The following is a 23,098-nucleotide window of genomic DNA, read 5'->3' as shown; positions in this document are numbered from 1 at the left end:
TTAGGGCCTATACTTGTGAGTTGATTTAACTGTAGCTTCTTCTTTAATGGTACTATCTTCAAAAATAATCACTTTCCAAGGTACTAGGGATCAATCCTATTTTGAATTTGACAGTTGATAATCTATCCTCAGCTTGAAAATAAAATGATTTGGATGAAAACAGTTAAGACCATAATATTGGTCAATGAAATTCAAAATAGAAGTATAAAATTATTAAGGCTAATTAGAAGCTGTATCAATTACTACACCTTCATCATTAAACAATTTTTAAACCAATGTATTCTTGACTACTTGGTTAAAATTCTCTTATTTGAATACTGTGCAATAGGCCTTAGATGTAGTATCCTTGTAATATCTCCTTTTATAAACTCTTAATTTTCCACAATCAACTTATGTTTCTTTTGTTGTTCCAGTATTCTGTTTTGCATTTTTGAGAATAGCAGCTTGTGTTGCCTATGTTTGTAATTTTCTTGAAGAGATCTCTAGTCTCTGCCATTCTACTGTTTTCCTCTATTTTTTTGTATTGATCACTGAGGAAGGCTTTCTTATCTCTCCTTGCTATTCTCTGGAACTCTGCATTCAAATGAGCATATCTTTCCTTTTCTTCTTTGCCTGTAGCTTCTCTTCTTTTCTCAGCTATTTTTAAGGCCTCCTCAGGCAACCATTTTGTCTTTTTGCATTTCTTTTTCTTGGGGGTGGTGTTGATCACTGCTTCCTGTACAATGTCAAGAACTTCTGTCCATAGTTCTTCAGGCACTCTATCAGGTCTAATCCCTTGAATATATTCATCATCTCCACTGTATAATTATAAGGAATTTGATTTAGGTGTCACCTGAATGGTCTAGTGGTTTTCCCTACTTTCTTCATTTTAAGTCTGAATTTGCCAATGAGGAGTTCATGATCTGAGCCACAGTCAGTTCCTAGTCTTGTTTTCATTCCAATCTCAAAGAAGGGCAATGCCAAAGAATATTCAAACTACCTCACAATTGCATTCATCTCACGTGCTAGCAAAGCAATGCTCTAAATTCTCCAAGTGAGGCTTCAACATACGTGAACCAAGAACTTCCAGATGTTCGAGCTGAATTTAGAAAAGGCAGAGGAACCAGAGATCAAATTGCCAACATCTGTTGGATCATCACAAAACCAAGAGAGTTCCAGAGAAACATATATGTCTGCTTTATTGACTGTGCCAAAGCCTTTGAGTGTGTGGATCACCACAAACTGTGGAAATTCTTCAAGAGATGGGAATATCAGACCACCTGCCCTGCCTCCTGGGAAATCTGTATGCAGGTCAAGAAGCAGCAGTTAGAACTGTACATGGAACAACAACTGGTTCCAAATAGGGAAAGGAGTACATCAAGGCTGCATTTCGTCACCCTGATTATTTAACTTATATGCAGAGTACATTATGAGAAACGCCGGGTTGGATGAAGCACAAGCTGGAATCAAGATTGCTGGGAGAAACATCAATAACCTCAGATATGAAGATGGCACCACCCTTATGGCAGAAATCGAAGAAGAATTAAAGAGCCTCTTAATGAGAGTGAAAGAGGAGAGTGAAAAAATTGGCTTAAACTTAACATTCAGTAAACTAAGATCATGGCATCTGGTCCCAGCACTTCATGGCAAATAGATGGGGAAACAGTGGAAACAGTGACAGACTTTATTTTTTAGGCTCCAGAATCACTGCAGATGGTGAGTGCAGCCATGAAATTAAAAGATGTTTGCTGTTTGGAAGGAAAGTTATGACCAACCTAGACAGCATATTAAAAAGCAGAGACATTACTTTGCCAACAAAGATCCATTCCATCAAAGCTATGGTTTTTCTAGTAGTCATGTATGGATGTGAGACTTGGGGTATAAAGAAAGCTGAGTGCTGAAGAACTGATGTTTTTGAACTATGGTGTTGGAGAAGACTCTTGAGAGTCCCTTGGCCTGAAAGGAGATCCAACCAGTACATCCTAATGGAGATCATTCCTGAATATTCATTGGAAGGACTGATGCTGAAGTTGAAACCCCAATACTTTGGCCACCTGATGCAAAGAACTGACTCATTTGAAAACACCCCGATGCTGGGAAAGATTGAAGGCGGGAGAAGGGGACAACAGAGGTTGAGATAGTTGGGCGGCATTGCTGACTTGATGGGCATGAGTTTGAGTAAGCACCGGGATTTGGTGAGGGACAGGGAAGCCTGGTGTACTACAGTCCATGTGGTTGTAAAGAGTTGTACATGACTGAGTGACTGAACTGAACTGGTAATCATAATATCTTTGATGTTATATAAATAGGGAACTTATTTTCAGTGGGCTATCCTTGCCACATTATATCATAGAGCTTTCAAAAACAGTTGATTTTATTTGTAAACTATTAGATCCCTTGTAATTAATACAGATACAGTATAATACAGTTGAATCCAATATAGTAATTGTTCCTTGTAACTTTCATTTATATAAAGAAGCACATATATTTGGTTATATTTATCACCTTTGAACCTACTGTGCTCTATTCACAGATAACATGTGTTTCTAAAGTTTAATAATATTTAATTCAATTTTTTTACAGTGAGAGTGGTATATTTAAATATCCCTGATTTAATTCCAAGAACTAAAGTGTTTGTATCCATTTGACAACATTGTTAGGCTTTCTTTAACAAATATTATACTTCTTTAAATATAAATAATGGTAATATTCAAATCAATGGAAAAGGTAATCTGGAATATTATGGTATCATGTAACATTTAGGTGGTACTTCTTGATGTTCTTTTTTTGTTGTTGTTGTTACTTTTTTATTTTAATCCTAGTCTGTATGAGTAATTTCTTACTTTTCTTAACATGTGTGGATATGTGTGTGTGAGTTGCTCCATAGTCTCGACCAACGATATACAAATACACAGATCAGGAATGTAGTCCTCCTTCAGGAGTTTCTCCCTCTGCCCATCACTGATTTCCGTCAAGATTTCTCAATATATCCTTCTAGTTTGCTATACTATTTGCCCTCTTGAAAAAAAGATGAAAAAGTAAAATGATCTAGCTCTGATATTTATGACATAAAATTCAATAATTAATTTCTAATGTAATTGATATTTATTTCTACTGTTAATCCCTCCTAAAGCAAATGATTGGGAAACAGTAACTGGATCCCTCCTTTGAGGAAAACACATTTCAGAGTTAGTGCTGTTTAAAAAAACTGAGAAATAATTTATTAAATGTGTTAGAAGACTATTACTCAGATTGGTATGATAAATATCTAAAGGTTTAATTCACACTCTTCTATACATTTGAAAAACCTCTGTGCATTTTTAATGAGTTAAATTTTTTATAACTATTGAAATTTTTATTGTGCTAATAATGTTAAAACTTGTAAGATAAGCAGATAATTTCTGGGGTTCAGTTAAAGCATTTCTTTGCGAAGTTTGAGTTCTTTTTTACTTCATGACATCTAAATGTGGGTATTTGCCTCAGTTTCTCAGTGTTTTAGTTTCTAACTCTTGATTTTGCTTTTTCTTCAGGATGTTTTGAATAATTTGGGCTCTTGTGAACTGGATGAAGATGATCTAATGCTTGATTTGGAATTTTTAGAGGAACAGAATCTTCATCCTTCAGGTAAGTATTGAGGAAATGCACAATTTCTTACAACTCAGGTATTAGTCATTTAGCTTGCATTTGATCAGCTAAGTATTGTCTTAGGCTGCATTCAGTCTTTTCAGTCCCCAGTTTGTATATTCCATGTGCAGGATGAATGGTAGGTAACCTGGATACATTATTCTGCTGATTTTATAATCTATTATGAAAATACAAGTTTTATTGGAAGATAATTATTAAATAAGAAAAAAATATAAAACAAAGCTGTTTGTATGGGGGAAATTCTGATGAAACACTTAATGAAAAAGTTAATATCTTCTTTTTTTAAAGAGAGGGAACAATAATATAATCCTATTTTTCACTTATTTGATATCAGCAAATGAAAGTTTTGTAGATCTAAGTTTACTCTTTCAAATCTTAGGCATCTCAGTAATAACTGTGGTAGTTAATGCAGTAGGATTGACCTCAAAATTAATAAATACCACTAGAAACCAAAAACACACACTTATAAACACATATACACACAGAGATACAGTGTGAGATAAACAAATTCTTGCTAAATAAACTAAGCATGGAGCCCATTATATATATTTGTATTTATATTTGTATTAAGGTGTAAAGTGTAATATTTTCAATAACAAAATTACTGCTTTTGAAGTAGGATATAGGGATTAATTGTTCAGTCAAATTTAGATATTTGACTACAATGGCAAGGTTTTACTTACTATTAATTCTAAAAATACTTTGAATATAGTAATTTTCAAGTGAAAGCAGAAGTAACATTAAAGTAGAATTTCAAAATATTGAGTCCTACTGCATACATTTGAAAAAATCCACCTCTTGGAATTTATTGTCCATGTTTTTAACTTTTATGAATTAGACATAATCTCTAAGGTTTTTTACAGGTATAATATTTTATCATGAATTTTTGTTCATGCAGTATGTTATATATAATAACAGTTGTCAAAACAATGTTTTAATTTACTTTTATTTTTTTAATATTTTTAATTTACTTTTTAATTGGAAGAACATTGCTTTACAATGTTGTGATGGTTTCTGCCATGCAACAATGCAAATCAGCCATAATTAGACATATATTACCTCCCTCTGAGCCTTCCCCTCTAGAATATCACAGAGTGCCAGACTGTCTTGCTGTGTTATATAGCAACTTCTCACCAGTTATTTAACATATGATAATGTGCATACTCCTTGGAAAGAAAGTTATGACCAACCTAGACAGCATATTAAAAAGCAGAGACATTACTTTGCCAACAAAGGTCCGTCTAGTCAAGGCTATGGTTTCTCTAGTAGTCATGTATGGCTGTGAGAGTTGGACTATAAAGAAAGCTGAGCGCTGAAAAACTGATGCTTTTGAACTGTGGTTGGAGAAGACTCTTGAGAGTCCCTTGGACTGCAGGGAGGTCCAACCAGTCCATCTAAAGGAGATCAGTCCTGGGTGTTCATTGGTGGACTGATGTTGAAGCTGAAACTTCAATACTTTGGCCACCTGATGCGAAGAGCTGACTCATTTGAAAAGACCCTGATGCTGGGAAAGATTGAGGGCAGGGGGAGAAAGGGACAACAGAAGATGAGATGGTTGGATGGCATCACCAACTCAATGAACATGAGTTTGAGTAAAGTCTGGGAGTTGGTGATGGACAGGGAGGCCTGGACTGCTGTGGTCCATGGGGTCGCAAAGAGTCAGACATGACTGAGCGTCTGAACTGAACTGAACTGAATGTGTATATGTCTGTGATACTTCCTCCATTCATCCCACCCTCTCCTTCCCCACTGTGCCCATAAGTCTGTTCTCTTTATCTGTGTCTCCATTCCTTCCCTACAAATAGGTTCATCAATACCATTTTTCTAGATTCTGTATATATGCATTAATATACAATATTTTTTTAATCTTTCTGACCTGCTTCATTCTGTATAACAGACTCTAGATTCATCAACCTCACTAGAACTGACTCAAATTTGTTCTTTATATGGTTGAGTAATATTCTATTTGTGGTATATAAGCTTCTTCATCCATTTCTCTGTGATGGGCATCTAGGCTGCTTCCGTCTCCTCGCTATTGTAAATAGAGCTGCTATGGACATTGGTGTACATCTGCCGTTTTCAGTTATGGTTTTCTCAGGGTATATGGCCAGTAGTGGGATTGCTGGGTCAGGTGGTAGTCTTATTTCCTGTTTTTAAAGGAGTTTCCATACTGTTCTCCATAATGGCTGTATCAATTTTTTTACATGCTCCTCAACAGTGCAAGAGGGTTCCCTTTTCTCCAAATCCTCTCCGGCATTTACTCTTTGTAGATTTTTTGATGATGGCCATCCTGACTGATATGTGAAATGATACCTCATTGTAGTTTTGATTTGCATTTCTCTAATAATTGAGCATCTCTTCATGTGTTTATTAGCCATCTGTATGTCTTTTTTTGAGAAATAGCTGTTGAGGTCTTCTGCCCATTTTTTATTGGGCTGTTTGTTTTTCTGATATTGAGCTATATGAACTGTTTATATATGTTGGATATTAATCCTTTGTCAGTTGTTTTCAGTGGCAATTATTTTCTTCTATTCTGTGGGTTGTCTTTTAATCTTACCTTTGCTGTGCCCAAGGTTTAAGTTTCATTAAGTACTATTTGTTTATTTTTGTTTTTATTTCCATTACTCTAGGAGGTGGGTCAAATAGGATCTTGATGTGATTTATGTCAAAGAGTGTACTGCCTATGTTTTCCTCTAAGACCTTTATAGTTTCTGGCCTTACATTTAAGTCTCTAATCCATTTTGAGTTTGTTTTTGTGTATGGTGTTAGGATTTTAGGCTAATATAAAAAAGAAGCCAATTTTTTTTAACTTAAATGCCAATAAATTTAGGATAACCATATCTTGAGACATTATTCCTGGATTTGATATGACAGATATTTTAAAAACGTACCTTTTTTTTACTTTTATGCAGATACCTTATATAACCTTGCCATTCCTATGTATTTATTTTAAAGAATTACACATGGTGCCAATGTATACTTTTTTGTCAACATCTGCCAAAACTACACACACATTTATCTTTAGATCAACTATCAAACATCTAGAAATTTAATTGTAAAACACTGGAAGTTTACAAAATAATATATGTAAATAACTACTCATTGCAAAATATTGGAAACACCTCAGATGTCCTTCGATAGGACATTTGTTGAACATACAGTGGTACACTGAGCAGTCATTAAAAAGAATCATTATGGTGTCTATATATGCCATAGCATGATTGTAAAAATATACTATTAGTGGTGGACTTTTCAGTGATTGATTTGACATCATTGACTGCTAGCTTTAGTACAAGTATAACAAGTAGACATTTTGTCTCTCTTAATGAAATGACTGGAGAACTACATAGCAACACCACTCCTGCCCACAAGTACTTAAATCTGTTTAAGTCTCTTAATTAAACTATAATTTTACAGGAAGTATTGGGATGAGGGGAGAGGGAATGTAAAATGTTATGATGGGATTGCCAATAACTAAATATAGAATATGGGGAATTCTACAGGACACATGGTCTGGATTTTTCAACAAGGAAATGACATGGTAAAAAGAAGAAGGGTATTATAGATTAAAAGTGGCAAATGCAATGTGACACCTTTTTTGCAAAACGTATAACACTGTAAAATATATATTTCTGAGTTTATCAGAGAAGTTTGAATAGGGAAGGAATAATCATCACATAATTATTTTTATTTTTTGCGTGCTGAGTATTTTTCTTTGATTTTGCTTTTGAGGAAAACTCAAAACGTGGTTGAAATGATATGGTATCCAAGATTTGCTTTATTAACAAATACAGAGGAGGGAATAGATGGAAACAGTGTTGGTAAATTATTCAAAATTATCAAAGCTTGGAGTAAAAGTTTCATTGACTAATTGTAACGTTTCCTCTATTTCTGTGTTTTTAAAGATATTTCACAATAAAAGTAAAACCAAGTTGAATAAACTGAATATTAGGCAACATACCAATCTGAGCTGTGTTTGTTAGGCAACCATGATAAAGAGCAAAGGGTTCCTTAAAAGTATAGAAGAGTTAGCTTAAATTATTTGCTTGGGGACAAAAATGAACATTTATAAATTTATCTTTTATAAAATAATGAGTGCAGTGTATTTCATTAGTTTATTATAAAAATGATAAAACAAATATGCTGAATCTCCTGAATCTGCTTTAAGGTATAGATAACTTGGTTGAGGCCAGAACAAGAGTACCTTATGAATCAACAGAGTTAACCAAATTGTTCAGAAGATAAATAATGTTTACTTTGCGTATCTGAAGAACAGTTTTAATAAGTGAGATAGTTCTTAAAATGACTTGGGTATTTTTGAAATACCCAAGTACTTTGGGTACCTTTTGAAAACCTATTTTATTTCACATGCCACATTATCGGGTATGAAAAAAGACACAAATATCTGTTTGTGTACATTAGCTCATAGAGAATTTTTGGTTGAATTGGTTTTATATTATTTGTTTTCTTTTTAAAGCAACATAATTAAAGATCTCAGAATATAAGAAACTCATTATTGATATTTTATAATGATAAAATGCAAAAAGTCTGAAAATTAAAATAATGATACCATTAAATTCTACTACTTATATTACTGAAAATCATTAGAGGTCTTAAATAAATTTTATTAGAACAAAACATTCAGTTTTTACTATAAGATTTTATTAAAAATTTATAGCAGTTTCTAGTAAAGCATACTGTAATGGTCAAGGAGAATTTTGTCAAAAACCAGAAAAGTACTTTTGTTTTTAAAATATTAAGTCAAATATTTTGAATAATTTTCATATATGGCATGTGTACAATTTATTCTGTTTAACATACAATTAATGATGGTTAAATTTGCAAAAACTAGATAAATCATCATGTGTTGAAAGTGTAAGAAGTTCAGTTGTCTTTTTTGCTACAGTAATTAGCAGATAATAGTTGTACAATGAGTAGCTATTAACAATTATATTTAAAACATAGACATCTTTGGACATATGTATAATGAATAAAAATGGATATAAAAAGTAAAAACAAAAATTAGTAAGGTTTTTTTTTTAACAGAAAATCAAACACTTTTAATTAAGAGATTTATTTTACTGGACAAAGTTTGAAAATATATAATTTAAAAACTTTCTAACATTTTTTCTATACATATATATATTTAACACTGTTCATATTAAGTAATTTAACACGCAAAGAGACATTCTAAAGGCCAGTAAAATTTATAATAAATATACATATTATAATATTCACTTAGTATTATTATTGGTAGATATACTACTTGTAGTTTAAATGGTATATTTATATTAGCCAACCAAGTGAAATATATCATAATAGCAAAAACAAAGGAGAGAATGACAATTTGAATTGTATGATTCCAAATTTGTGTCATACAAATGCTCATATACATTTGAATTTGTATTTCTGTTTCATCAGGTTATTGCATTTTGTGCTTGTGACTTGCGCTTGGTAAAGTTGGCTATTATTGTAGTCATAATAATTATTGTGAAAGAGGAGAGTGAAAAAAATGGCATAAAACTCAACATTCAAAAAACTAGGGTCATGGCATCTGTTTCCATCATTTCATGCCAAATGGATGGGGAAAAAGTGGAAAAAGGGACAGATTTTATTTTCTTGGGTTCCCAAATCTCTGTGGATGGTGACTGCAGCCATAAAATGAAAAAACGCTTGCTTATTGCAAGAAAAGCTGTGACAAAACAAGACAGTGTATTCAAAAACAGAGACATCACTTTGCTGACAAAGGTCCATATAGTCAAAGCTATGGTTTTCCAGTAGTCATGTACAGATGTGAAAGTTGGACCATTAAAAAGCTTAGTGCTGAAGAATTGATGCTTTCAAGCTGTGGTGCTGGAGAAGAATCCCCTGAACAGCAAGGGGTCAGTCCTACAGGAAACCAACCCTAAATGTTCTTTGGAAGGACTGATGCTGAAGCTGGAGCTCCAATACTCTGGTCACCTGATATGAAGAGCTGACTCACTGGAAAGGACCCTGATGATGAGAAAGACTGAGGGCAAGAGAAGAGGGGACGACAGAGGATGAGATGGTTGGGTGGCGTCACTGAGTCACTGGGTGTGAGTTTGAGCAAACTCCGAAATATACTGAAGGACAGAGAAGCTTGGTGTGCTTCAGTCTATAGGGTCCAAAGAGATGGACACGACTTAGTGACTGAACAATATTAATTGTGGGCATCTTTTAATGTGCTTTTTAAATTTCATTATTGTCTATATTTTAATCTAAAAATGAACTAAAATTTTGCAGTTTTTTAAAAGTTTGTTTTTTAGCAGAACAGTGAACAGTCTGAGTAAAGTTCCACAAATCCTTTGAATAAATAAATGTATCTGTGGAGTCCTATATTAACATACCTTCTTCTTAAAAAAGAGGTAGTATGAATAAATAATAGTGCAAATAAAATATCTGTTTTAAAGTGCAGTTAAGTGGGCTGCCATCTATGCGGTCGCACAGAGTCGGACATGACTGAAGCGACTTAGCAGGAGCAGCAGCAGCAAGTGGGTATTAACATATTCATATTAATAAAAGCAGGAAAGAGCAATTTCAGTGGAAGAAAAGTGTATGAATTCAAAATTAGTTCCCAAAAGGAGACTTAACCTTAGGAGAAAAAAAATAAAAGCAACCCTTCTGTATAATTTACTCTCATCTTGGCATTATCTAATATCTTTGTAAATTCTAATACAAAAGCCAAGATTTTAGATTAAAAAGCCTATGGATAAGCCTTCCAGATGCCTTTTGTTATGTTTTATTTGAATTAATATTTAAATTAGTTTTCTGGGAATTTTTTATGTTCAATTAACATGCATCATGTATAAATGTAAGATTATCAATTTGTTTAATACCAGACATTCTGTTCTCCCTGTGGTAAAATATCTAACCTGTCTCCTAAGAAACCTCTATGCAGGTCAAGAAGCAACAGTTAGAACTGGACATGGACAACAGACTGGTTCAAAACTGGGAAAGCAGTACCCCCAAGCTATATATTGTCACCCTGCTTATTTAACTTCTATTCAGAGTACATCATGTGAACTGCCAGGCTGGATGAATCACAAACTGGAATCACTAATTCTGGGAGAAATACCAGCAACCTCAGATATGCAGATTATATGACTCTAATGGAAACGTGAAGAGGAACTGACGATCCTCTTGATGAAGGTGAAAGAAGAGGGTAAAAAAAACTGGCTTAAAGCTAACATTCAGAAAACTAAGATCATGGCATCTGGTCCCATCACTTCATGGCAAATAGATGGGGAAACAATGAACACAGTGGCATGTTTAATTTTCTTGGACTCCAAAATCACTATGGACAGTATCTGTAGCTATGAAATTAAAAGACACTTGCTCCTTGGAAAGAAAAGCTATGACAGACCTAGACAGTGTATTCACAAGCAGAGACATCACTTGGCTGATAAAGGTACATATATTCAAAGCTATTGTTTTTCCAGTAGTCCTCTATGGATGTGAGAGTTGGACTATAAAGAAGGCTGAATGCTGAAGACGATGCTTTTGAACTGTGGTGCTGGAGAAGACTCTTGAGAGTCCCTTGGAATGCAAGAAGATCAAACCAGTCAATCCTAAAGGAAATCAATCCTTAATATTCATTGGAAGGATTGATGCTGAGGCTGAATCTCCAGTAGTTTGTCCACCTGATGCAAAGAACTGACTCACTGGAAAAGACCCTGATGCTGGGAAAGATTGAAGGCAGGAGGAGAAGGGAACGACAGAGAATGATATGATTGGATGTCATCACTGACTCAATGAACATGAGTTTGTGCAGACTATGGGAGTTGGTGAAGGACAGGGAAGCCTGGTTTTCTGCAGTCCATGGGGTCGCAAAGAGTCGGACACGACCTAGTGTGAGCAACAACAAAGTATAATATTTACTGTTTTTCTATTTAATATATTGTTTATAATGAATGTCATAAGTCGGAACAAAAGCAGCTATTTTTAATGGAAAATGTGAGATACTATTTATACCTTCATAAATTAAAAAAATCTATTAGTGACTTTCCTACTTTTCTATAGTCTCTTATTCATGTTGGTAGGGTAGTGTTTTGCCACAAATTGAGTCATGCAAGATACTAGCAGTGATGTTGGTTAGATGTACCTCAACAGTCTTTTGAAAAATAAAAGTACTAACAAAATTTACTCACATTTAATGTTTTTAAGACTGAAACAAAGGACTGTAAAATTATCTTTACATTGAAATGCATGTTATGAACTATATAATACCTCAGAGAAAAATGCCAAAGTATATCTTTGCTCAGTTTTTCTGTAGTTTTATATTTTGGGGTTCATAATTTTTCTATTAATTTAGACATCTTACAAAATAATCATTCAAGAAAAATAAGGTAATAATTAAAGAAGGACATGAAAAATAAAGTGAAGCCACAGGTCTGTGGGGTCACAAAGAGTAAGACACGACTGAGCAACTGAGCACCCTGAGTACAATCATTTTGTCAATCAATGCATTTTTTAAAATAAAAAAATTCTCGTTACTAAGAACTGAAAGATATTTTGCTCATATGTCTTTATAAAATCTAAAATATTTGCTATCATTAGTTTTCTCAGCAACTCCTTTCAGTACAAGCTGCAAAGAGTCGTCAGGACTGAACAACTAACCCTTCCCTATGAGTCCTCCAAAATGAACTGTTTGCAAAATGTAACCTTTGTGTAACTGAATATGCTTTCTACAAAGAGATGCAATCAAAGCACCAGTTAGCTATCAAACAGTGTATACTGTTCTATAAAGAATAAGAATTTGAGCTTTTTGGTTTTGGAACATTTAATCTGTAGCTGTTCTTTTGCACAGTGAACTAAAACAAGGTCAGTGTCTATTGAGGCTTTTCCTAGTACTGCCTTCAAAGAGGCAGAAGCTGATGGGAAGCATGCACCTGGCTAGTTTGACAGTGAAGCGTCATAATTAACTAAATAAGTTAGATTTGAAAGGAAAGGAGGCTAAAACACGGTTGTGTGTTACTTATTTGGAACATATTCATTAAGATACTGTTTCTCCAATTCTTTCTTTGGTTAATACTAGGAGTGAATTGTATACAGATTTTAGCAATTTGTAGCTGGACATATAAGTTGATAGGAAGAAAAATTAGATGCCTGTAAGTCATGCTCTTTGTTTACGCTAGCTCAAGTTATCCTCACAAAAACTCTCTGTGAGGAAATTGCATTTTAAAATTCATTCAAATTAAAGAAGCCACAAATTAATATTAAAAGAGAGCAGGCACTTTAGAGACAGATACATCCAAGCTAGAAATTCAGCTTTGCCTTAGGCAACTGATCCAATCTTTCTGTGCCCTTTTCCCTCATTTGTCAATTGACAATAAAAATATCTATCTCAAAATATCATCCTACCCAAATGGGTGACAGATTTACATGGAAAGTGCCTTTCAGAGTTTCCCAGAATAAAATAGGAGCCCATGACAGTTTGCTTACTCTCTTGAAATCTTGAATTCTTTGTCAAAGATTTTTGTCGTGTCATTGGTTATTTTTTGCTCTTAATTACTTAGTTTCATCATTATTATATATATTTGAAAGTATACTTTCTGATTTGAATTTATTATCTGTGTAACATTTTACATGGTGTTCTATTACTACTAATTATTCAAAAATTGATCATCACTTTGCTTATAACAGGTGGTACATTTCTGTGTTAAAATCAATACATTTAGATGCATGAAGACTTTTCATATGTTAGTCATGTGTCCAAAATACTATGACATATTTAAAATAGCAATTTTTCAGAGAAAGACTAATTTTCTGTGTCAAATACTTTGAAACTTAACAATGAAAATCATTTATGTTCAGAGGGAAAGCCAGGCTGTTCCTTTGTATTAAATTTGGTGTTTACAATTTGCAGTTGAGTTGTTTAATTGAAAATATATTTCACTTATTTATCATTCTTTGAAAAAAATTATGTAATGGTCATTGGGATGATTGGTTGGAAAAGTTTTATATTGTTTTTGTTATTTACTTTTGAACGGTATATCTAAAAACACCTAGGGCGAGTATCTCTTGGTGTATGTCCAGATGCGAGTAGGTAACTAATGGTCCAATAATATCAATTAGGAATTAATTAGGTAGTTGTTAAGTTATTTTGAGTTTGATGAATAAGCAGTATAAAATTCTGCAGTGAGTTAGGAACTCCTCCTGTGCCTATTAATTAAGGAGGTAATTTTTGTTATTAATTTTTAATAGATAATAGTACAGCAGAACTGAGATGAAGCCCTAGTGACTTTGATTGGTAACATAAAAATTGCAACAACATTCACACAGGGAAAGTTATAAGAATCAACTTTAAGTTTTTAAGAAGTTTGGCTTGTCTTGGTCAGAAGTGCATGTAATGTATCTTCAATCTGATCACATAAAGCTAGGAAGCATGACAGTTTTGGAATTATGATGTAGTGGCTAAAAATCTGGACTCTGGAGTTAGATACATCTCAGCTGCAATCAGGCTAAACTTGAACAAATTATTTAATCTCTCTTAGCTTTCCTTTCTCATCTGAAAATAGAGATGAGAATAATGTCTACTTCATAAGTTTTTTGTGAGGAATAATAAAGCAGAGTAGAATGTTGTGTCACACATCTAGTATATAATATTTTTAAGAACTATAGCAAATACTATTGTTTGTAATATTCATGATAAAATATGATGTACCTGAGCATCAATAGGAATCTGGTTTTGCCAGTTCTGGTGATATTTCCAGTCTTTATTAGTGGAAGCTCTCAACCACATTTGCAAGTATAGTATTTCTCAAATTTTAATATAGAATGCCACAATTAATTTTGTAACTATCATTTATTTCAAAACATACAATTATAGCACTAAATAAACTAATATAAGAAAAAATAAATAACCTATGTTGAATATATGTGTCAATTCAATGAAATAAATAATCTTTTTCACATTTGAGAAAATTAAAATTTTGATAAAATATTGTAGGTAGTGGATATCCTAGGAGAACCAAAGCAAAGTTTTGCTAATTCTGAAGGCTCTGTGTTTAATTGTTATGAATCATTTGACTAATAAAATTAGTTTGTATGAAATTTTAAGATAACAAGTACACTGAAGCTTTTGTTTTAAATTGGCTTTTCTTTCTCTTAACTTAATTGCAAACATCACTCATAAATGTTTGTCTTTGACTTCATGCAAAAAGCTGAGACTTACTTATGTTTATTTACTGGAAGTCTAGACACTTAGATGTTTCTATTTTGCTTTGTTTGTGTGCTATAATTTATAAGCATTGTGGATTATCCTATTTAATTCTAACAGCAATTTGCTAGAAGTCATCACTACTCTCGCTTTGTGGATGAACGAATGGAGACCCAGAGGATTACTACTACTAGTCCAGGACCACAGTGATAGTGAGTGGCAGAGATAGTGTTAAATTACATCGTGGTGATTTGATGCTGCCTAATGTTTTCACAGAATTCTCAGTGACATTTAGTTGTGAGAAGAAGCTGTTATAACGAAGTGGAAAGGGTTCTTTTGTAATATAGTGCTTGAGTAGCAAACAGTGAAGACCAAATTAGGGGTTTCCCAGGTGGCTCAGTGGTAAAGAAGCCACCTGCCAATGCAGGGGACAGGGGTTTGATCCTTGGGTCTGGAAGATGCCCTGGAGTAGGAAATAGCAACCCACTCCAGTATTCTTACCTGGAAAATTCCACAGACAGAGGAACCTGGCAGGCTGCTTCCATGGGGTGGCAAAGAGTTGGCGTGATGGAGCATGCACATGTGGAGACATAATTGTGACCAAAGTCTTTTCATGGGTTTAATACCCAGGTTCTATTGCTCTCTTCATTTCTGCCCTGAAAGGCTTAGACCTGTTATCTATTTGATAGCCATTAGATGGCGAGCTTGTTCCAATAATAACAGTAGTAACCCTGTTACATATTTGTATGCAGCGATACAGTTTACCAGGGATTTCAAGTATGTTACCTCATCAAATATCACAGTAACACTCAAACATAAATGCTAATCTATTCCCAACTACAGTAGAGAAGGCAAGTACTCTATGGTTAAAAACTTACTGATGTTCACATAGCCAGGTCTTAACATTAAATGACAGGCATTTTTTTCACTATCTTTCTGGACCTTGCTGCTTCTAATTTTACATAGCAGAAGTTCAATATATCTAGTAATATATTTTCCAAGACCACTGAAAACCATAGTTACATCTTAGAAAAGGGGAAAGGGTTGCTTTAAGTAGAAATGCTGAATGTGGTGAAAAATAAGTATCACTAGCAAAAAAAAAAAAAAAACAAAAAAAACTCAAGAGGAAAATGCATTAAAGCTGTAAAATGTAGACTGAGCCAAAAAGCAGAATAGTATGGGACCATTTAATGTAAGTATAGATATCACCATCTCAGTCAGCAGGTCATGAGGCATTGTGTATTGCAATGGATTATTCCATTGCATGAGGCATTGTATATTGCAATGTATTATTCAATTGCATGTGAAAATTGTTATCGTCTTGAATCATTGAGAAAAAATTTGTATTCTGCATGCTCTGATAAGATGCTAAGCTATATAATTCACTTAGAAAATATATCTATTTGTGCTGGGTTTTTTTTCTTTTTTATATGTTAACAGCAAAATATTTCTTAGTTCTTTGTAAACTTTATCCAGAAAGTATAATTTCATAAAGATCCCAGATTGCAAAATTGGAATATATTTAAAATACTTTTAAAATATAATTTTATATTTCTCCCCGTATACCTTCCCCACATTCTTGCAAATGAATGACTATACAAAAGTAGAGTGTGTGAGAAGTTTTACTAATAATCATTCTTGAAAATTCAGTAATTTATTTATGGCCTACTGATAGAGTATAGGGATCATATTGTTACTTAAACTCAAGACTCTACAATTGTCCATAATATCTGTTTTCAGGGTGGATAGATCAGATTTTTAATGCTTTTCGTTTATTCCTTGGTTTTGACTATTAAGTTCATTAATTGACCAATAATGAGTTCACTAATTTGATACTTTGCTTTCAATTCCCATTTTTATGTTTCAAACTTACTGTTTTTCAATATGATATTCACCTGGGTTCATAGTTTTTGGTCTTTAGTTAATGATCTTATATGGTATCTTTAAATGACAGAAGAAAGACCCTAAGTGAAAAGAGAATTTCAGATATTATGCAGTGGAACCTCTCCTGCTTCTACCCCTGCTTAATATTTAGAGTTTTACTGGTCTTGTTCAAGGTCACAGAGTATGTAGTAGGAATTGGCTTGTTACTAAGAAATTCACCAGTTCCATTTAGTAAGCACAATTGTCATTAGTTATTATATTTTTTATTGTTGTTGATAACAGAATAACATTTGTAATTTGAAAGTGACGGGCTATTTTGTCAGACTTCTATGCTTCAAGAGGATTGCTTTAGCTACAAAGAGTTTTTAGATAAAACTGTTTCTAGGGTCTAATCAACTATAGCTGAAAAATGTTTATACATTCTAATCGAATTTAATATTAATTGAGAACAATTTTAAAGAAGTCATAGAATTTACTTGCAACCTGCTATTGTGGGATTTCCTACTGCTATAAACTCCCTTCTGCTCTTCCAAAGAGCAGTCAAAGGCCTAAGTTCATTAGAGGATACAGTCAAAGGAAGAGGTTTCTTTCATTCAACATAGTTTTTCTGGAGCAATTAGAAAGAAAATATGTGTCTCAATATAAAATTTCATGGCCTTGTACAATTATGTGGTGACATCTCCACACAATTGCTTGGATGATGCCAGCAGCATCAGCTGTCACTGTCAAAATGAACAAGTAATTAAGAAAGCAAATGCTGGTCTTTCTTCTGAAGAAGTAGAATATTTATGTATTTAAAATTGTTCACCAACAAGAAAAATAACCACTGACATGAGATGTAATTTTCTACAGCGCCTGGGGCAGAAAAGAGAGAAATAATAATGAACATTCACACTACTACAACAAATTAAGTTGTGATTCTATACACCAAAAACAATTACAGAGTTCCTTTTCCTTGGATTATAAAATTTCAATAGATGTCACTATAGCATCTTGACCCTTTTATTTATGTTCTGTTTCTCCATCTTAGTAACCAAACTTTCCAAAAGTTTACACTGGAATTGGGGATCTTGTTCTTATGAGGTTTTGTCTATAACCATACATCTTAGCATGCGAGGATAACCTAAAATAAGACCAAAACTTGTCGGAATAATTATTAATAGTAGACTGGTGTGAGCAATAGTATTATATAAAATGCCTTTGAAAAGTAATTCTTTTCTAGTGCTTTTGATAAGAAATCACTGTTAGTTGCTTATTGAAGTCAGGGGAAAATGCCACCTCTGCCGATCTCATTGTCTTTGGAGGGGAAAAATCGAGTTGAGATTTATTGAGATTCTGAATTTGGTTTAAAGCAGATCTTTTAGTTTGAAGATTTGATTGGGATTGGATAAAAATTATGATAAAATGTTTTTAGGATTTGTGGGAGCAGCAAGATGAGGATTTTAAGGTGAAGAGTTTAATGATTCTTAGGGGATAAGTTGTCCGTTGATGCTTTCTACGAAGAATTGGTAGGACTTCTGGGAAAGACCTGCAATGAACAATTATTATTGTTATTTGGAATAGTTATTTGGAAGTTATTTGGAAGTTATTTAGAATAGTTAAGTTTCTCCAATAAAGGCAATAAAAGAGTAAAATGGTAATCATATAGACAATCACCTGTTTGGGAGTTGGTGGGTTTAGGTCTCAATTTTCACACTGAGAAAGACAGAAAGACCATTTGTAAATGGAAGCATGATCTATCCATATTTTCACTATTGTTTGAGATATTGTAATTACATATCAAGTCCTTTTCTCATCATCCATAAAAGTCAGATTTTCCTCTTATTTCTGCTCGTTGACCTTTTACTTTGCTGGATCATTTGATGGAGCAACAGCTGTTACATTATGTTACATTAACATAATGTAACATTATGTTAAACTCTGAAGATGACCCTGAACTCTGCAACATAAATAGTAAAATAAGGCTTCTGATCAGGATTTGTTATCCATGCTCAGCCAGCAGTCAAGTGTCAAGATTAAATAGTAGACCCTGTTCCCATTCTGAAGAGCCCACAGAACCAGATATGAGGTTGTTAACCAAACTACTTTAATTTTCTGATATCTTTATTTTTAGGCAGGATACTTTGGGTAAGAGGACAAAAAACATTTTTAGCCTAGGCTGCAAATGGATATTCTATATAAGATTAGACAGAGGAAATTTCTCCTGTACTGAAACATTTTAAAACTTTGTCTCAAGTGCAATCTGCTCTCAACATCCTAAAATTGGTAGGATATATAAAAATATTATCTGAGTGATGGGTTAAACCAGCCTGTCATGGCAAATATGTCCATGTTTGAAGATGATTAAGAGATTGAAAAGCTTTTTTATTGTCTTCTTGTGACATTTTGTCTTCTAATTAAGTATCACTCATATGCACTAAGATATCTGGACTTTTGGGATCTCTTAGCACCAATAGTAAGTTGGGCCTGCTCCTTCATTAAAGTATTCATAGATCAGAAAGTTATTAAAGTGCATATTATTGAGAAGAAATAATGATAAAAAATATCCTGAGGAAAAATGGACTTAAACATTATCACTAATTTTACCAGGTGGTTCTTTTTAATACAATATTTTAATAATATAAAGATTCACATTATTTCATTTTGTAATATTTCTGATTTTGATGTATTTTTAATGAAGATATTTTAGCATCATGTCCTAGATTGATAGCAGTTTTATTCTCTTAAATAATTATATAATATTTGTCTTGCAGTCAGTGGTGTCTTAGATCCAAAACAATTTTTTAGGTAACAGGAATCTGAGAGACCCATAGGGATGAAGTGTTAACCTGTGTATCTTTGACTTCAGATTGCCTTCATTTAAAGAATCCAGAATACTACCCAGTTCTGACTGGACAGTCTTCAGTTCAGTTCAGTTCAGTTGCTCAGTCATATGCGACTCTTTGAGACCACATGGACTGCAGCACACCAGGCCTCCCTGTCTATCACCAACTCCCAGAGCTTACTCAAACTTACGTCCATCGAGTTGGTGATGCCATCCAACCATCTCATCCTCTGTTGTCCCCTTCTCCTGCCTCCAGTCTTTCCCAGCATTGGGGTCTTTTTCAAATGAGTCAGTTCTTCACATCAGGTGGCCAAAATACTGTAGTTTCAACTTCAGCATCAGTCCTTCCAGTGAATATTCAGGACTGATTTCCTTTAGGATCGACTGGTTGGATATCTTTGCAGTCCAATGGACTCTTAAGAATCTACTCCAACACCACAGTTCACAAGCATCAATTCTTTGGCGCTCAGCTCAAAAGCATCAATTCTTGGTCACTCTTAATAGAGCCATATTTGCTTTTATATTATTTTATTATTTTGAAATGTAAAATATTTATCATCTTTAGTATGGTACTAGTTACAGTATTCATCATTCTCTACTTGTGTACATAGAATATATAGCATATTTTATTGTATGCTTATCCATGCATTTATATGTTTATATTTTTTCTTAGTCCTACCTACTATGATCATCATTATCCTCATATATTAAAAACACTACCCTTGAGAGGAGAAGAGATTTCTGTTACTAAGAATTACATTTTTATCTCATAGTCTACATTTTTATCACTGTGTAAAAATGAGAGGTCAAGCTCAACCATTACTTGCTGACTCCAAAGTCTCTACCTTCAGTTTAAGCCTCTCTCCTGATGTTCAGATACATGTATATAATAGTCTGCTAATAATTTTATTCAATGTCAATTTTATACTTTAGGTTTAAAAGATTCAAGATTAACCTTATTCTTCTTGCCTCTTAATTTGTTTTTGCCCTATTCATTTCCTCTTTTGGTAAATGACTCCAGTATCATTCAGACTTAAAAAATCTGAAGCTGTGTGTCACCAGCTTTAATTGATTCTGCTTTCTAGCTATCCTTGATTCTATACTCTTCTCTCCAACAGTTCCTAATTGAGCCTTTATTTGGGTCAGTATTATATTCCTGTAACTCTGTGTGACCCAGTTGATTTCTGAGACCCTTTCTCTGGCCACAGTGTCCATTAATGTCATGTTTGTTTCTGTTTTTTTTTTTTTTCCCTCCCATTGCCAACCTTGATGCAGAATCCAGGGTCTCTTTCAATTTTCCATCTCTTACCCCTCTGCACAAAAAAATTTCTCTCAAATAAAAACGTTTCATGATTAATGTTGACTTTATTTCGGAATTTGGAGTCAAGGTAGAGTAATTATCTAGTTCTGGTGAGAAAGAAGGTAGATAGAGTATTCAAGAGTTCCATATTGCTCTCCCTTCTGGACTAACTTCAGTTTCTTTCTTACAGCCATGTTCTTCTCCAGATTCTGGCCCATTTGTCTTTTTTCCCTTCTTTATTCATGCAAAGCAGGTCTATAGGCTACTCTCAGAGCTAGATGTCAGCTGTTTCATTGGACTGAAGGCAGAAAGAAGCTCCATCTCTAAAATGGTTTAGTAGAGCATTTTCCCCACAAGAGTATGCTCTCCCAACTAGATTATTGTAACTGCTGCTAGAGAATTAATATTGTCTCTTTCTTCTTACATGCTTGGCTCCACTAATCTGTTCTCCGTATTGCCTACAATTTATGCTAATGTGCCAACCTGATATTGGACATTGATCTATTCTTAAAAATTTTAATATCCCCTTATTGCTTTATTTTTTAATAAATTCTAATTTCATTATTTGTTGTTGTTAAGCCACTCACTCATGTCTGACTCTTGTGATCCCATGGACTGCAGCACACTAGGCTTCCCTGTCCTTCACCATCTCCTGGAGCTTGCTCAAACTCATGTACATTGAGTTGGTGATGCTGTCTAACCATCTCATCCTCTGTTGTCCCCTTCTCCTCTGCCTTCAGTTTTCCCCAGCATCAGGGTCTTTTCTAATGAGTTGGCTCTTCTCATCGGGTGGCCAAAGTATTAGAGCCTCAGCTCCAGCATCAGTCCTTCCAATGAATATTCAGGGTTGATTTCCTTTAGGATTGACTGGTTTGATCTCCTTGCAGTCCAAGGGACTCTGAAGAGTCTTCTCCAACACCACAGTTCAAAAGCATCAATTCTTCTTCAGACCTTCTTTATGGTCCAGTTTCATTAGCATGGCTTACAAAATACCAAAGTTTAAATACTCACCACCTTTTCTACATAGCACGATTGACTTCCAGCAACTCTCTATTGAAGGCTTACAATCAGCCCTAAGATTATTATGGCAAGCAAGGACCATGCAGCATATGATTTAATGGAAAAGTCATTTTAAAACAATTGTTAAGGAAGAAAAAAGCAGTGTACAGTGGAAGGATATATCCATTTTGCTGGCAAGAAAAGACTTCCTGAGGAGGTAATGTTTACACTTTTATATGAAGGATAAGTGGGTGTTCAGTGAGTTGATGGAAACAGTGTAGCAAGTTGGAATTCTTAGAGGAAAGTGTGAAACACTGGAGAACTTCAAGGAAGCCCAGTTTTCTTTGGCAGCATAGGGAATAAATGGCACTAGATGAGTGACTTGAATGAACCATGTTCTCTCTCATCTGTATGATGTTTGAAGTGCTGCTTTTTCATCCTGAAATGTTCTTTCCTTTCTTATTAACTACCAGTGTTCAACTGCTAAAATAAAATCTGAAAACCACTGACATATTAAAGAGTCAGTATGTGCTCAGGAGAAAATGAATTTAATACTAGGTAATGATGATAAAGGCTAAATAGATATGATATGTTCAGGGGAAATAAGTATTTCCATGGGCTACACTAGAAAGAATGAGCTTTAGGAGAGATGATACTTAAACTTATTTACATAAAATGTAACAAAGGCTTGCGTGAGAAAGAATTCTCTGAACAGGAGTTAATAATGAAGAAAAGATTATAGGAGTAAATATTTATATTTAGCTGAAAAGTAATAGACCAGCCTTTCAAAAGCAAAGATTACTTAAGAATTAAACATGCAATTTTTAATCCTGTAACTATTTTTCTTTTTTCTCATATGTTTTTAAACAGTTGAAGACAAAATAAGACTTTGTTTTTTTTACTTTTGCTGTAAAATCAAATACTAAATGTGTAACTATTGGAATAAAAGGATTGTTTGTTAATTTTAAATATATGATTTATGATGTATATCAGTAAAAGTCATCATAAAATATTAACAAGTAATGATAGTTCTTCAAATTGGTACTTGGCAATATACTTTTCTGAATAATTCTGAGCTTCTGTGTCTGGAGTAATTGCTTTTATTTATTTATTTTTTTTTAAATTTTTTTATTAGCTGGGGGCTAATTACTTCACAACATTTCAGTGGGTTTTGTCATACATTGATATGAATCAGCCATGGATTTACACGTCTTCCCCATCCCAATCCCCGCTCCCACCTCCCTCTCCACCCGATTCCTCTCGAAACATCCCACCCTCGCCTTCTCCC

The 23,098-nt window shown here is 33.8% G+C and overlaps 1 protein-coding gene across 5 annotated transcripts in view; it reads left to right on the top strand.

Annotated features, from left to right (window-relative positions):
* CCSER1 (coiled-coil serine rich protein 1) overlaps positions 1-23,098 on the top strand; it is a 1,396,414-nt gene that overhangs the window by 261,302 nt on the left and 1,112,014 nt on the right. For all 5 annotated transcript variants that reach the window (XM_061164390.1, XM_061164391.1, XM_061164393.1 and 2 more), the window contains exon 4: positions 3,510-3,603. In XM_061164390.1, coding sequence (XP_061020373.1) covers positions 3,510-3,603 — 94 coding nt within the window. The remainder of the gene's footprint in view (positions 1-3,509; positions 3,604-23,098) is intronic.

The sequence above is a fragment of the Dama dama genome, chromosome 17 (assembly GCF_033118175.1).
Source record: "Dama dama isolate Ldn47 chromosome 17, ASM3311817v1, whole genome shotgun sequence".
NCBI classification, from domain to species: Eukaryota; Metazoa; Chordata; class Mammalia; order Artiodactyla; family Cervidae; genus Dama; species Dama dama.
This window is presented reverse-complemented; position numbering and strand designations above follow the sequence as displayed.